This window comes from Gavialis gangeticus, unplaced genomic scaffold (genome assembly GCF_001723915.1).
Source record: "Gavialis gangeticus isolate Ggan-Ray unplaced genomic scaffold, GavGan_comp1, whole genome shotgun sequence".
NCBI lineage: Eukaryota > Metazoa > Chordata > Crocodylia > Gavialidae > Gavialis > Gavialis gangeticus.
This window is the reverse complement of record NW_017728992.1, coordinates 155,674,206-155,690,337: the sequence shown is the minus strand read 5'-3', so window position 1 is coordinate 155,690,337 and position 16,132 is coordinate 155,674,206. Positions and strand designations below refer to the sequence as shown.

At 42.0% G+C, this 16,132-nt stretch overlaps 1 protein-coding gene across 2 annotated transcripts in view; it reads right to left on the bottom strand.

Moving 5' to 3' along the window:
* DPY19L4 (dpy-19 like 4 (C. elegans)) overlaps positions 1-16,132 on the bottom strand; it is an 86,600-nt gene that overhangs the window by 61,083 nt on the left and 9,385 nt on the right. The window contains exons 4-10 of one of the 2 annotated variants that reach the window (XM_019527946.1): positions 12,497-12,587; positions 6,340-6,461; positions 5,088-5,233; positions 2,784-2,907; positions 1,968-2,102; positions 1,369-1,500; positions 1,179-1,277 (exon numbers count right to left, since the gene is read on the bottom strand). In XM_019527946.1, the coding sequence (XP_019383491.1) occupies positions 1,179-1,277; positions 1,369-1,500; positions 1,968-2,102; positions 2,784-2,907; positions 5,088-5,233; positions 6,340-6,461; positions 12,497-12,587 (849 nt within the window). The remainder of the gene's footprint in view (positions 1-1,178; positions 1,278-1,368; positions 1,501-1,967; positions 2,103-2,783; positions 2,908-5,087; positions 5,234-6,339; positions 6,462-12,496; positions 12,588-16,132) is intronic. The other variant, XM_019527947.1, reaches the window with a different exon arrangement.

Sequence of the window (16,132 nt, the reverse complement as noted above, 5' to 3'; positions counted from 1 at the left end):
CTCGTAGCGTGAGTCCCACACGCACACCCCACAATACACATGCACCCACAGCCTCCCTCACACTGCCATACAGGCAGACCCCCACAACCCCTCACACACCCCAGCCACCCTCCCGCCCACACGAACCCCATACCCCCCACACCCACATGCTCCTTCACCCCGCACACCCACAGCCTCCCACAAAGCAATACCCACCCCTTCATAATATATAACAGTAAGACTTCATTTTAAGTTATTGTGCAGTCACCTCTATATACAAACACGTGTAAATCAAGACAAAATATTTTTTGAAATCAAATTAATGAATGTTGTAGATGTTCACTTTTTAGAATATAATTTGGTATTTTTCTGGTTCCGAGATGGCAAAAGCCCTTGCTGAAAGGAGTACCTTCCAGGGGCAAGGGGAGGGACTTCCGATGGCAAATGTCAGGGATTAGGAGGTGGGACTTCTGGTCCCAAGATAACTACCAGGGAGCAGGGCACCTGTCAACTGGCAGGGCTACCCATGTGGCCCTTGACAGCTTGCCAAGACTAGGTAAGCGGCCCTCCACCTGAAATAATTGCCTGCCCGTGTCCTAAAGAGTATCCAAAAACATAATTTATTCACCAAAATAGAAGGCCAGGGCAAAACCCTGTCAACTCCCAGGCCTTTGAGACTCCCATCAAGGCATAGTTTCCCTTTCCGTGTTCTAGAAAGAGTGAAAATTATTGTCCACCTTCAAACACTTGTCACTCGTTGGTTGTTTGCTCATTTCCTAGGCTAAAATGTGTTTTAATGTTTGGCCCCATCTACATAAGCCATCCAACTCAAAAGAGAAATGATGCTGAACCAGGTTTAATAAAAAATTAAAATATGATTTGCAATCCATGCCTATGAGAGAACAGACTGGGCTTCTGTCTCAACATAAAACCTGATCTTTCATTTGGTTTCAATAAAAATAGCTACCCGAGTTATTAGAAGCAAAGATATATCAGAACAAATTGGAAGTTTTTCCCTATAAAACAAGAATGTCTTCAATTTTAATTCTTCCATATGCTGTGAACTTAGTCCAATGCCAGAAGCACAAGATACACATCACTTGAAAAGTTTTTTACTAAAATTACTTTGACAAGATAATCACATCCCTCCATATATGATATGATCCAATTAAACAGCTCTTCCAATAGATAAATCTTACCTTTAATAAAAAATTCAGTGTCACTGTTATTGTAAATACTAAGTAAAAGTGCATTATTTTCAGGAGCCTTGAAATAAAGGTGCCCTTTTTCATATTCACCTGCAATTAAAATTTAAAAATTAGTATTATTTGGAGTTCAGTTTAAGCAAAAAAATTAAATCTCAGAATTACAGAAGGTTATTTTTGTTACCTCTAGGCATTTAGAGAGCATTAAAGCTGCTACAAGGCTTAGGAGTGGAGAAACTAATAATGCTGGATTTTCAAACTGCAAGAGATATCCCAAGAAGAGAGAAAACAGATAGATTTTGTATACCTCATGGACCTAATGGGAAAAAATAAAATAAAATTAGCTACAGGGACACCGTATTTTCCAAAACAGTGCAAAAGTCTGAGGAATACAAGACTGTGACTTAATGTCTTCTACTCTAGAATTTTAGGACTTCAGCATTTTAAAATGTCTTCCTCCAGCAGTGTAGAGCCACTGCCCTTCTTGCTGTCAACCTAACAAGGAAAAGGGGATATGGCCAAAGCAAAGGGGGTGTGGCTGTATACCAAATCATGGCTTTACCTTCAGCCCCTTGAGGGCATTTGCATCCCTCAGGCTCTTCCCTCAGACTTAAGCCAGGAAAACAGAGGTCCAGGAGGAAAAGGATGTGAGGGTGAACTGAAAAAGTCACCATACTACATACATTACAGATAGACCCCAGGTTCTGGCCTTTTAACATCCCAACCTTGTAGCGAGATTTAATTCACATTTCAACAAAATTAGCAGTAACAAGTCATAAATACCTTCTCTGTCTGTACCAGAGTAAGGCTGTCCAGCAGGAAGAGGCACACAGCCTGGACAAACAGAAGATAGTGACTGTACTCCCACATCATCATGAAAGTGTATGTTGCAGCACTCACCAACAGGTAGCAAAAACTCTAGGGAAACAAAAAAACCACCTTAATTATGCTGAATTTCTACCACTAAAAACTGAGAAACTATTAAACCAAAGTATCTGTTCACTAGGAATGGAAATTACTTGTTTAAGGAACAAAAATACTTAATTAAATGTTAGCCAATATTTTCTCAGGCAGCAGTTTTATTTTCTACGTGTTTTAGTACTGCAGATGAAAATGAAAAGGTCTTCAAAATCACCGATACACAGTCATGTTTTAGTTAGCCGAATTCTTCTTCCCTCATCCCCTCCCCCGAAGTTTACCCCATGTTTGTTAATGAGAGAAAGTGCCATTCTTAAGACAGTGATCAGACATGTCCATAGAAACTCCCTTGACAAAGGAACAGGAAGCAAGTCCACCATCATATTCCTGAGTAAGATGAAAAGAGCCAAACTGTTCAAGACGTTATGAAGAAAAAAAATTGACAACTCTCAAAAGTGAGTTAGTTGATGGCATCAGTACAAGACTCCAAACCTTCCCAAAAGCATTAGAGGACAGAAGAATCTTTTTGCAGTGACACAAATGCTTCAGGTTGCTGCTTTGCTAAGAGCAAACAATTTCTACTTCTTTTTCTGCCTAGTAAGACAATGAGATGACACAGATAACTTCTCTGGACCACACTTCTCCAAACTGCATTTTTTAAAGAAATTATATTTGTTTTACCTCAGCAGAAGAGTTTATGTTGTTTTTTAAATAGCCTGTAAGAGCTGCAACTTGACATGCAAAATATGGCAAAGCCCAATTTTCCCTTGAAGGAATAGAATAGTCAATTCTTGTTGTGTCTGTCCTGAAACAAAGTACAGAAGAACAAAACTATTAAATTGTTTATGAAATAAAATCATTAAGGAAAACCTAAGTTACAGATGCCTTACTAGTAAGCCATTCCTTTTGTGACTGCTTAAATGCATTATGTTTCTTATCAGAAGCAAAACCTATTTCATTACAAGTAATAGTTATAAGTTTAAAACAGCATCAAATGGAGAGTCCCACCAAAATTATTTGGACCTCTCACACAACTAAAGTTTATAGGATTGAGCCCATAAGGGCTTCTTTTCACATTAAAATGAAATATGGTTTGACAGAAAGAACAGATTCTATTGCATAATATAATTTAGAAAAAGCACCCTCTCAAACTGCTCAAAGCTGCTTTATGCAAAAAGTATCAACACTCTAGAGTAGTGCTACTAAACCAAAACAACAGCAAATTTATCCTATTCTGAAACTATTACTGACAAGATGAAGATTACTGATGGAAGGAAAGCACAGAGCAGGAAAGTGGAAGGATTTTTCCATATAAAGTGACCTGACAGCATTCAAGCTACCTGAGCCAAAGGTAACAATTTCAAAAGTACCTAAATTATTTCAAAGCCCTAGCACAACTTTCAAAAGCGATTTAAGCATTTAGAGCCTTGTTTCTACTGATTTCTAACTAAACACGTTCCAGTATGCTTAATCACTTTTATTCAGCTAATACTCCCTTATATCAGGTACTTTTGAAAATTAATTTTTGCTCCTGTTGACCCCCTCACAGTGGTTCAATTTGGAATTCTATCTACTTCAAGCCTTCAAATTTCCAAAGTTGCTTCATTTTGCTAGCTGTTGAGAAAAAAAAAAAAATGGATTATTCACCATTACCATTTTTTTTTGCACTGCTTCCAGCAAGCTGATTAACAGCTTTTTTACTTGCCAACCACAGTGATGAATTTACACCTTCCAAAGAATGTGCTCCTCAACAGTTCAGCTTCAGATATACCAACACTACTTTGCACTTTTACAGTTCTTTTCTTCCAAGAATCTCCAAGTGATTAATAACCGCTAATAACTCTTAGATATACAGGAAGTCACACATAGCAAATCAGAGAGAAAAGTAGGAGCAGAACTCAAGATCTCATTCCTTCAACACTAGGTTTTGCTCCCAGCTTTTATAACAGAAAACAAAGTAGAGGTGCAACTTCAGATCAGGGGTTGGCACCCGATGGCCCAGAGAGCCATCTGATCCATCCCAGAGACATGGGGCATCAATAGGTGGGGGCTTCAGTGGCTCTCTCCTTGCCACTGTGGGCTCTCTCCCACAGGCATGCCACCAAAACAAAAAGAAGCTGTGGCAGGATCTGAGACCTAGCACCCGTCTATCTGCTCAACTCCGACCTGAGTTGTTGGATCATTCGAGCCCACCACCTGAAAAAATTGCTGACTGCTATTAAACACCAACTGGATCAGAGATAAATAAGCCTTTCCCCACTTCTCCATCTTTTACATTTAATCATTACTGCTATACGATAGCTGGCTCTCTGCATGTCCTTTCATAGCATCTGATGAAGTGAGCTATGGCTTGAAAGCTTTATACATGTCTGATTCAGTTAGTTTATGAGGTGTACCTCCACCCTGTGTTCTGCTCAACTTCAAACTAACATGGCTAATTACCTCTCAGCTTTTACAGTAATTTGTATTGGCAGGGGGAATTTTCATGTACATGAAACATGTTAAATAAATTTGGATAGCAGGGTCGTCAAGGTAAGAAGGGACTCTACTTTGCATATGAATGTGCAAATTCAAAAAAAGAGCTTTTAGAAAACAAATACATTTATTCATTTTGTTTGAAGCAGAAAAACAACAACTGTTGTGATACTGATTACAGGCCAGAGAATGACAATTGTATTTTGCAACCTTGAAGGTTTTAAAATTTGTTTTCCTTCTCCATTGAAAAGAAAAAAAAGAAACATTTTAATATTTCTGACCCAAAACAGAATTAGGTTAAACACACACCCTCCCTCCTTAAGTCCACTCTGCATCTCAGAAACCTGCTCATAAAAAGCTTCATCAAAATCCATACATCTCTGCATTTCAGCTTCAACAAAAGTGTACTCTAACAAAACAAGTTTCACTGAAAATGCACTGGCCAGTTCTAATAATATTGTTAGAATGCCTTACTGACAATCTAAATTATGTAGAAGATGTTTTTCTTACCTGTTAATAATGAACCATGCTACAGTCAGCATTCCTGCCAGCCAAGTCCCACTCATAACCCAACTGGTTATAAACAATGCAGTCACATAAATTCCCTGCAGTCCAAAAACTATACCAATGTAGAAATACACTGGTTCAATAACTTCCTGAAATTACAAATAAAAACGAAGAGACATAGCGGCAACTGAGCTGAAACTGTAAATTACTACTATTTACTATGTACGTAGTGCTAACAGTGTGCTGGCTGCTTTATAAACCAGGAAGAAATGGTCCCTTGTCCTTTAAAGTTTATAATTAAAGTATACAATATGGAAATACTTTCTTTTTCTGGTGGGAGACAGTGTAAATTAGCATCATCAAGTTGTTAATACAGGTTTTCCTTGTTTTATGTGGGTTCTGTATGTACGAATTCACTCGTATGGAATGGCCCTTTTTATACCAAAAATTCGTTATATGCAAGGTAAATTCACTCTTATGCAACTAGTGTAGTGGAAGCCTGCAGTCGCTTTGTGTGGTGCATTATACGAGTGACACGCACCAAAATATAGTCTCCTGTGTGGATCTGTGCTCCTCACTCATTGTCTGTGACACGTGTTTCTGTAGTGGCCACCCCCATTATGATACTGCCCTGTGCCTGTACGTACTGTCTGCTGTTGGGAAGTACCAAAATTGTCTTGTAAAAGTGGTAGAAATGGGCCTGGGGGTCAGTACAGTCAAGGTCTTGGAACATGTCCCTATTTGCTACATTGTAAAGTGGTTTCCCTTTATGAGAATTCAAGTTATGCACCGTTTTCCACGAATGCATGTACAGCATAAAGCAAGGGAAACCTGCATCTGTTTTGACGAAGATTTTACATTTTCTGCATATATAGTGATGTTTCACTAATTTTACATTTTTTGGTTTGATAATATCCTACTGCAGTGAGATCTATAATTTGTAGGTGAAAAAATAAGCTTAAGGAAAGATCTTGAAGAAGGTGGAGACATGGCAGATGAGATTGCAGAGTAGTTTCCAAGTGTAAGAGTAGAAAAATACAAGTGGTAGAGCTTAAGGTAGAAGACACCATGGGCAGATCAGAGGAGAGTGAAAAAGAGGCCCAAGCTTTTCTACAGTTTAGAGTGTTGCTGTTTAACCCCGATGCTGTGCTCAGATCACATACACTCAAGTAAAAAAAATTTATTGCACATGGCATACAAAACCTGACATACACATTATAGTACAATACAAACAAAGCAGGGCAAATGTACATACTTCACTACCAGATGCTTGATATAATACACTGGCAATCAACTCTGGATATAAGGTCATTTGCTGCACTGCATTAATAGTCTTCAGCGATACTGTTTTGTTGTTGTGCGTCAGATCATAAACACCTAAGGACCAAAAAAAAAAAAAAATCCTCAAATTATTTATGCCACTTTAGAAATCATAATAACAACAGTGCTCTAAAAACAGGAGAGCAGGAAACCTGACTATTAAAGCAAGTAAGTGATGCACTTGCACTTAAATTTAAAAAGTAATAAGAATGAACAGTGTTAGATGTAATTCCACGGGGTTTATTCCGAGGAAGACAGGATAAATTAATTTCTGGTTTTTTTAAACAAATCTGACTTTCAAACTAAAAGTCCATATCTAACTGGCAAAAGCTTCTTTCAGTTTTCTAAAAAAAAAAAAAAAAAAAAAAAAAAAAAAAAAATCAGTATGATGATGAAATACCCAAAGAAGCTGGCTAGCAATGATATAGAACTTCCTTCACTGGAAGTTCTTAAGAACAGGTTAGACTCACGTCAGCCAGGAATGGTCTAACTACATTTGATGTTCCATATTGACATTTCGTTTTGACCAAGGAAAAATGTGGATTTTGGATTACCTCTTTTAGCCTGAAAATTGGGGATTTTTTTTTTTTAAATCAGAGATAACCAGGATCCCTGGTGATCTGCCTCCCACATCCTCAGTGCCCTAAGGTGGCCGCTCTGGGACTCGCTCCCAATTCCACTTCCCTGGGATCCCAGCAACCGTCCCATATGTGAGCTCATCTTTTTTCAGTTGACTGCAAAAGCACACCACAGGCAGTATTCTCTGGACCACCTTAGGAACTTAGCTTTGAGTACAGTGTACTCAAACACCCACAAATGCTTACAAATACAAAACACTCCAACAGCTGGAAGTGAGTTGAGACCATGGATCCTCACTCCACTTGGAAAGAGAAAAGCACCCAGTGGACCCTGAGAAAGAGCCATCAAAACAAGACTAAATGTAAATGAATCATGGTTCCCCTTCTCCATCAGTCAAGTTTCCCTGCAGAAAGATTCCTTCCAGAAATGTAAGCTGTGCTGGAAATCACAAATAGCCAAGTGAGTACACCAGTCTATGATGCCCCCCCACACCACCAGCCCTGGTGGATAAAAACAAACAAAAAAACAAAAAAAGATCGATATTTACTTTTATTTTAAAAATATGATTAAAAATATCTGATTAAGATGCTTTTAAAAAACCCCTATATAAAATAGTTTTAATTTAAGATATATTAAAATGCAAAGATATCATCATGGAATAGGGATTATAACTTCTAATTATATACTATTTGAGACAATATATTCATGTAACTTTTTTACAGAAGTTTTATAAATAAGTCAACAACAGGCCATGGACTATATTAGAGGCCCAATCTTAGAGGGTTCCCAGAGGCTCCTCTATAGATTAGTAACGATTAAAGAAAACCACTCTACCCAATTGGACTCAGTGCTCAGTGTAGAAGATCCTATTAAGCATTTCTGTGATGCTTAGCTTCAGTTCTCAAGCTCTGGATTTGTGTCTCCTGAGATAACATCCTTATTAACTGCAGTATATGGAGATGAGAGATAACAGACCTGATTAACTACCCATCAGCTTATCTCTCTGCAAGTTTGTGCACAGAGAATCAAGCCCTTACCTCTCTCTAAAAGTGCCAAGTTTCAAAAAGTTAAATGAATAAAGGATATCAAACAACAAGAATGCACTTTTTGTAGAAAACAGAGATTAAATCTAGGCTTCCTGACAAGTGATTTAAATCATGATTTAAATCTATTTGATATAAATCAAACCCACCCTGCTCCTCAACCAATTCCCTAGGTCTTGGCTGTCTTTGAAGCAGATGGATGGGAATGAACCAAGGATAAGGTTTTACAGCACACAGCTGGAACTAGCGGTCTGTCCCATCAGTTACTGAGTCCTTGATACCGCACTTTTAGAAGTCACAGAGAATATCTTTAGGTCATAGCTTGAGCAGGGCAACATGCAGGTGTGAAGGTCTCCAAAAGTTTCACTTAGACAGCATGGATGCTCAAGGACAGCATCCCAGATTCTGATGCAAGCATTTCCATGGGGTCCATAGAGAGCTGCAGCACACATTTTTTGTACAGCAAAAGAATATAAGCTTTGGTGCAGAAAATTCTTGCAAGGATGGGTAATTGATAAGGTAATTGATGACACAGTTGCCAAAAAAAAAAGCAGAGCATCCTTCAGTACCACAGGGTGATCCATGGCACACAACCAGCACTTGGGCATTGACAAACTTTTCATTCCGGGGAAGTGTCAGAGGGCCACATTATACTCCAGTCCACCAGTGAAAGGTATGTGAAGCTCCTCAGGGGTACTCAGGCAGCCATTACTGAAAGGTTGATCCTTTATCTTATAGGATCCTCTGTAACTTATTTGGCCCTGCAAAGAGGCAACATCTTGAGGCAAGACAGTTTTCTGTAGCACTAAGACAGAACAGGCAATGAGGTTTTCAATAGAGACCTTGCATATAGCCTGTCAGGGCATGGAAGACTGCCATGTCAGTGTAAATAATGGAGGCCTGCAAAACTGAGGAACACCAGGGTGCAAGGACAAACCATGGCTTTTTAACACTGACCAGATTACAGGGAAAAGACCTACAGCAGCCCAAGTGATGGTCACCTTCCCCAAGCTGAGCTTGCAACCTGGGAAGCACTCAAAGCAGCCACATCTGGCAGTCACAAGGGGACCAGGGTCCACATGGAGAAACCTATGGCTTGGTGTGCGTACCATCTTGGGAGCATTCAGTAAATAGAGCCCTGAGAAGGAATGCCAACATTTTGGGAAAAGTTTTTCACCTGTCACCAAGTTGTGCCAGTGTAACAAAGGCAGACTGTCCATTTATTGTCATTCTAGAATCAACTTCTATTGCCACCACTGCTCCCACAGGTGCTGCCACTGAGGGCCCAAAGACAAAAGATACAAACTGAAGCTGCAGCTCAGAGTAGTAAGGAAGAAGAGATGCTAGCAGAAATGGCAGCATCTTCAGAAAGACGACTTCTGGCTGCAGAAGGCTGGTATTTGCACATGGAATACCACAAGAATCAGTATGCTGACTTGATCAGGAGGAGGAGTATTTCCCAGGTCAGGTATGCCACTATGTTCCAGGCATGGCAGAATGTCAAGGCCACAACCAACAGACTATGGACATGCGGATACAGAACCTCTGTGTAGAGATACACAACAGTCCCTCTCAAACACCCTCAACAGGTGCACCCATTTATGGAGAGTATTTAAGTCAAGTCCCCTTTTGCACCCTCCCTGCATGCTCAGGCCTATTCCCTCACAGCTACAGGTATACTCTCTACTAGCCCAGGCATACCCCCACAAACCAGGCCTGCCCACCACTGACCTCTGGACCTCCATACTATAGCCACAGCTGTCTACCAAGCCCCCAAAAAACTCTCCCTCCACCACAGAACAAGCCTTCATGTTCTAGACACATCTCCCTTTCCTTTCTGCCCATGTTTTCATACACTTCTCCCACCCACCCCTCCAGTCCAGACATTTTCCCCTGCTCAGTTGCACCAAAAGCAGGCCCCAAGCCTTGGTGCTCATGTAAAGTACAAACTCTCGCTCCTGAGACTTTTTCAGCTAGCCCTGCTAACCACCCTCACTAGCCTACTACACTGTAAGACCCTAGAGCCCCTACTCCAGCACGGGAGGGAGTTCCAAACCAAATCATTCTTGGAGGACTCGAGACAGGGTGAGGAACAGCAGTCCTTGACTTTACAGGGCCATGGGCACTTCACCTCATGGGAAAAGCAACATGGCATGGAACTCCATTCACTTCAATCCCTCTCTTCAACAAGACAGCATGACATCCCATCACACTACCCCTAAGGACTCCTGCCCCTGCTAGGGTCCTCACTAAACCAGTGATAGCAGGGCTAGGTCACTTACAGGCCACTTTTAGGAAGCACATCTTCCTCTTCCTTTTATCCCGGTTTCACCTCTGCACACCCCACCCCAGTTTGCAAAAGCACAAGGAGCACAGAAAACAGCAACTAAATACTTAAAAAGTGTTTTCCATTTCAAAATGAGTTGTCCTTTTGTATCTGACTGGGCTTTATAATTGTGTCCTCCTCCCAAATGAGCCACAAGTCACTGGATGTAGTTCATGAGAATGCCTTGATGGTTGGAGCGTTCAAGAGGCTCAGCCTCTAGGACCTCATATCAGCTTACAATCCTCTCGGTTTCCACTACCCAGACCTCTGGAAAGACCCTGCCCCTGGCTTAGCAAACGTTGTGCAGGATGCACGCCCAATTATCCAAAGCGGGTACCACATGCTAGTGTCCAGATGCACACCCAATGCCCTCTACCCTGCCTTGAGCTGTCCAAAGGCACACTCAATGGTTAATCAGCAGCTACTCAGCCAGTAGTTGAAGAATTCCTTCCAAAGATCCAAGTTTCTAGCACAGAGATTCATGAGTCATAGGAGCAGCAGGTATCCAAGGTGGAAATGATACACACTCAACCCCTCCAACTATATGATGGGCACACCAGGGGAAAATGCTTCCCCATTATCAGGGGCACCATGCTTGAGTTCTTAAAGACCCAGGCATCATAGACTTTGACCAACCATCCTGTAGCTATGTGGGTAAACTACCCCCAGTTGTCTGCAATGCCTTGCAGCAAGATGCGGAAGTACCCCTTGCAGTTAATCTACTCCAAGTACCAGTGCACTGGGAAATTGGCTGCCATTAATTGGCCCCCACACAAGTTAAAAAGCCCACCCAGGCAAATCTATCTAGGATTTCCTTTAGGCTTATGAGGCACAGGAAGCATGGCTCTTGTACCTTCTGGACAGTGTGTCATATCACCTGTAAGGCCAATGCAGCTATGGACTTGCTTGCATCAAAGTGGCTGGTGACCAGCTGGCAGTAGTGTCATAAGTGTGGGGGAATGACCACAGCAACAGCCCTGGGCACTGCCTTTGGGAGGTAGGAGAAAGGAGCTGCTCCCCAACAGCACAACAGCCAGCTCTGCCCCATGCAAAGCTGACAAGGGTATGGAGCTGCTCTGTTATGCCTCTGTAAAACTGGAGACTATCACAGATTGCTAGCTTCCAAGCAGCAGTTGCCAGCCACTTCTTCACATTCTTGGGCACCCTTGTATTGGAGACCTGCCCCTAGAGCAATAGAGTAAGCTCTGTGCAGACCAAGGAAGCTGGCCTTGCTCATCCTGCAGTTCTGCTGCCACTGCTTTACATACAATGTGCTCAGGACTATCTGCTCCCAGCAATCAACACTTGTTGCTTCTGGGCCCAGAAGCAACAATACACAATCTGAAGAGATAGAGAAAGCTGTCCTCCATGGACTCATTTATTTCTTCTCTGGCTCTTATACATAGCCTAACTCAAGAAGGAACCTTTCAAGTACCAAGATCATGGAGCTTTGAGTTTCCATTAAGTGACACACCAGATGGCAGACATAATGGAAGAGGGCTATAAGTAGGATCAGGAGGCCAAAGACTGCAGATTAAGGAGGTGGAATACATCCATTCTGTTTCCACAGGGAAGGCAATGCACATGAAACTGACCAGCCCAGCAATGGCAGGAAGCACCAAGCAGAAGTCTGGGTGGCAAAATACTTATTAGGCTTTATTGTTGCCACCCAGCTGTTTTCCGAAGCCTCCAGGGATTGTGGTTAAGAGGCACGCTAGAATACCTGCTCATCAGCCTCCTAGTTGTGGAACAGAATAAGAGCATCAGCTCCAGCACATTATGAAGTGTATTAACTGGGACAGGCCTGTGTATTTCTATAGTCCTAAAGCAGCCCAACTTAGGAATGCTTCAAATTAGGAAAAAATTTAAAGCACTTCAAATGAATTTTTAGCCATACAGTTCAATGTCAAAATAAGATTCATCAATCAAGGCTACACATGTATTAAGTAGTTCAAAGGTATCTAGGGTGGGCAGGCATGTTTTAGAGGAGGTCTGAAAATGTTAGATTAGCACTTGACTCTTAGTTTAAAAACTCCTGCAGAGTGAAAAGGTTGGTTTTATACTCCTATATAGGTCTCAGAGAAACTCTCTGAAAAGGGAAATGTGACTTTGTAAACTTAAAAAAACATAGATGTTTGTCATACCTCTTTCAAAGGATGGAGCCTTTAGCAAGTCTTTATAAAAAGAGTAATAAATGGCGCTGTCACCCTGAAAAGTAATTTCTCGTTCAAGTTCCTAGAAGAAAATTAAATAATTTAATATATATTAAATTGCTAACAACTTGTTCTTATTAAGAAAATAAAAACATTTTCAGGTGTGCAGTATACAAAAACAACCTATGGATGAAACTCCACTGGCCATCTTCAAAGCATTCTACAAAGAATTAATTTGTATAGCATTAGTGCCATAAATATATTGCTTCCTATAATTTACAGACCATGTAACTGAGCCTGAGAAGTGAAGCATTTTGCCTGAGGCCACACAGTAAGTCAGGGCAAGAACCACAAATCATTTAGATGCCTAAATCTAAAGCTGTAAACTTTAAAATGCCCACTTAACTGCTGCCTATCCCTGAAGGTTCATAACATCCCTGTATACCTCAGTTTTCATCAGTGAAGTTTCCTAGGCACTTTAAGATCCACTTACAGACATGCCCAAAACATCTCAGTTCTGACAGTGCTGAAGCCCCCTTCTGGATCCACATATTTGACATTTCTCCATCTCTCAGACATCTTTTTAACAGATTGAACTTTTCACACAAACAGCTACAGAGAGGTAGAGCTTGAACTTAAAAAAAAAAACACAACAAACTCAGCAGGTAGAGCACTCCCTCAGGACCTGAGTGATACCTGTTTTCTTCCCTCCTCAGCGTGAGGGGGGACTGAAATCAACACCTTCCCACTTCCCTGCAGAATGCCCTAAAGACCACAGTAGAAATAATCTGGAGGGGAGAGTATCTGTCCTACCTTGAATAATTAGATCTTTATTGGGACAGAGAAAAAAAAAGAGAGAATGACTTTGTAACCTAAGAGTACTCAACTAACCATTTTGGTGCCAAACTCTTTAATGGAGTTAGCCCTGGAAGGCCAAGCTCAACACGGCTCTGTCCTCCTAATCACACCACTACAGCTGCTTCAGCAGCTTCCAGACATTTCTAGTGTAATGCCCAAGGCTGCTACTTAGGGGAAGACATGGGCTTAGCCATGGAATGCTCATATTCAATTATTTTGACATACTGGCAAAAATTCTTTTGAGCAACACAAATGACACACATTGAAAAACCACAGTGTCTGTATCTGTATGTTAGCAACACCTGAACAAAAATCCATGAGACAAAGAAAAGGTACTTCTGTAATCCAGGGGCTTTCTTCCTGAAGAATTTCAAAGCTCTGCTGTAACAGGGGGCCTCTACCCCCTGGTTACTTTAATAGAAGACAGACACCTGGCTGGGGCCAGCAGGGATAAACAGGCAGCCAAAAAGGTAAATGGAGTAACAGCTCCAAAGCTGTAAGCCATGTACCTCAAGAAAACTGGCTAAAAAGAGGTTTAAAAAAGTGGGCTCCAGGCAATGGGCTAAAAGGTGGCAGCAGCAAAAGCTGAGAATGCTGCTAGTAAGTAGACAAGGGGCACAGACAGAAGTGCAGCATTTGGATCTAACTCATGACAATTCATAGAAATCACCATGAGTCAAACTGATCCCTCTGATCCAGCAGACATTAGCTGTTGGACCAGGAGGGTGGAGGATCGGCTCCAATTTGAAGCTGATCCAGGGAGAGAGGCTGTATCTTCCCCTGGCTCCATGCCCCTTCTCTCCCAGCTCCATTTCTGTCTCTGGATGGGAGCGGGGAGAAGTTAAGGGATGGAGGTCTTCCAGAGTTCCCAGCCCTGCTAAAGCAGAGAGGACAGGTAGACTGGAGCCCTGCCAAGGTGAGTGGACCTCCCTCCCCTGGCTTCTCCCCCTCCCATCCAGAGACAGCAGCTGTGCTGTTGTGCTGCAGACAGAAATTAATAAAGTCACTCCACTTAGGAGCAGACAATGAGAGCTAATTTGCCATGTGATCAGAGGACTCTGCAGCCAAGCTCTTCTGTTTGGGCATGGCTTTAGAGCAATTTCAAGGGGCTGACTGAATGACGAATGTCATTTCTGTTTGTGCCCAACAGAATATGGCCAAGCACCAGAGCTAAGTACTGTAAGACGGTCATAAACTACTGTGAGACCTTTTCAGCCTGGACATAAGGAAGAATTTCTTTACTGTCCGAGCCCCCAAGGTCTGGAACAGCCTGCCATCGGAGGTGGTTCAAGCACCTACATTGAACACCTCATTGAACACCTTCAAGAGCAAATTGGATGCTTATCTTGCTGGGATCCTATGACCCCAGCTGACTTCCTGCCCTTTGGGTGGGGAGCTGGACTCGATGATCTTCCGAGGTCCCTTCCAGCCCTAATGTCTATGAAATCTATGAAGACAGCACAGAGGCTGCTTGATTGCGAATAGCTAGCCACAAAACTGTGAGCCTGCTTGTAAAGAGACTGAATGCATAGAAGCAAGCCTAGACTGGTTAATGGGAACCCCGTGCCTGACTCTTAGAAGCAAGGATCAGGTGATTGGGAGGGATGGAGTTAAGTGGTATATAGGTTTGGCTCCAGGACTAGAGGGTCACTTTGGCCCTGAGGGTTGTAGGGAGACAAGCCCCATGGAGAACAGGCTGAATTAAGTGATCCGCAGGGAGATACAAGTACCACACACAGCTGGTACCAAGAGCATCTTGTCTGGGTACACCTGGCACAGAGAAGTTAGCTATTTTGGTTAAGTTTTATTTTCACTATTTTGTACCATAAGGCTTGGGAGTGGCTACGTGGGAGGCTGGAGGCCATGGTGGGGACCTTGAAGATGCTCCATATTGCGAGTTGTGGACTAAGGGGCCAGTGGGCTGAAGCCAAGGTAGGGCCAGCTGCAAAGAGCAATACTCAAGGCATGAATATGGCTATGGAGACACCAAGACTAGTGCCAGAGAGACACAAGATGTGTTGGTTTGTTTTTTTTTTGCTTTGTTTTGTTTTTTAAGCAAGGCTTATAGGCCCAAAGAGCTGAGCCAGAGCCAGGGGCATATAGAAGAGACAGAAAGACTAGGGAAGCAAGTAGCTGAGACCAGTCAACGCAAGCACCCAAGACCTACTCTAGGGGCAGCCTTCCAAACATACATATATCATCCAAAAACATAGCAGGTAAAGATTTCATAGACATTAGGGCTGGAAGGGACCTCAGAAGATCATTGAGTCCAGCCCCCAGATAAAAAGTGGCAGCCTCGGGAGTGGGTTGGGAAGGACTAATTTAGCTGCAAGGAGGTGCCATGGTTGTCCTTTAAGGTGGATCCTGTCACATCTGCTTCTTACAATGGAAGGACTATATTTTTTATGAAAGGTTCACGAAAACCCTCTACAACCAAAATGACTAAATAATCTAAATGCAGGAGCAATTACTACCTCTCATTGCCATGCCCTTTCAGGAATAGCTCAAAAAAAAAAAGAGAAAAAAATCAACACGAACTTTGTAACTCTATTACAGATCTTATAGTCTGTAGTGGCTTTTGCCTTCAGTATAAGCTACTTACCACACTACCAGACGTAAGTCTGGTTAACTTCATCATGGGGATGATCTCAAATCTTTCCTTTACCTTGAGTACATCATGCGGAAAGACAAGTCATTACAAGAGACTCATGAATGGAGTAACACAAGGCTCTGTCCTAGCTCCCACCCTGTTTAACATCTACACAGCAG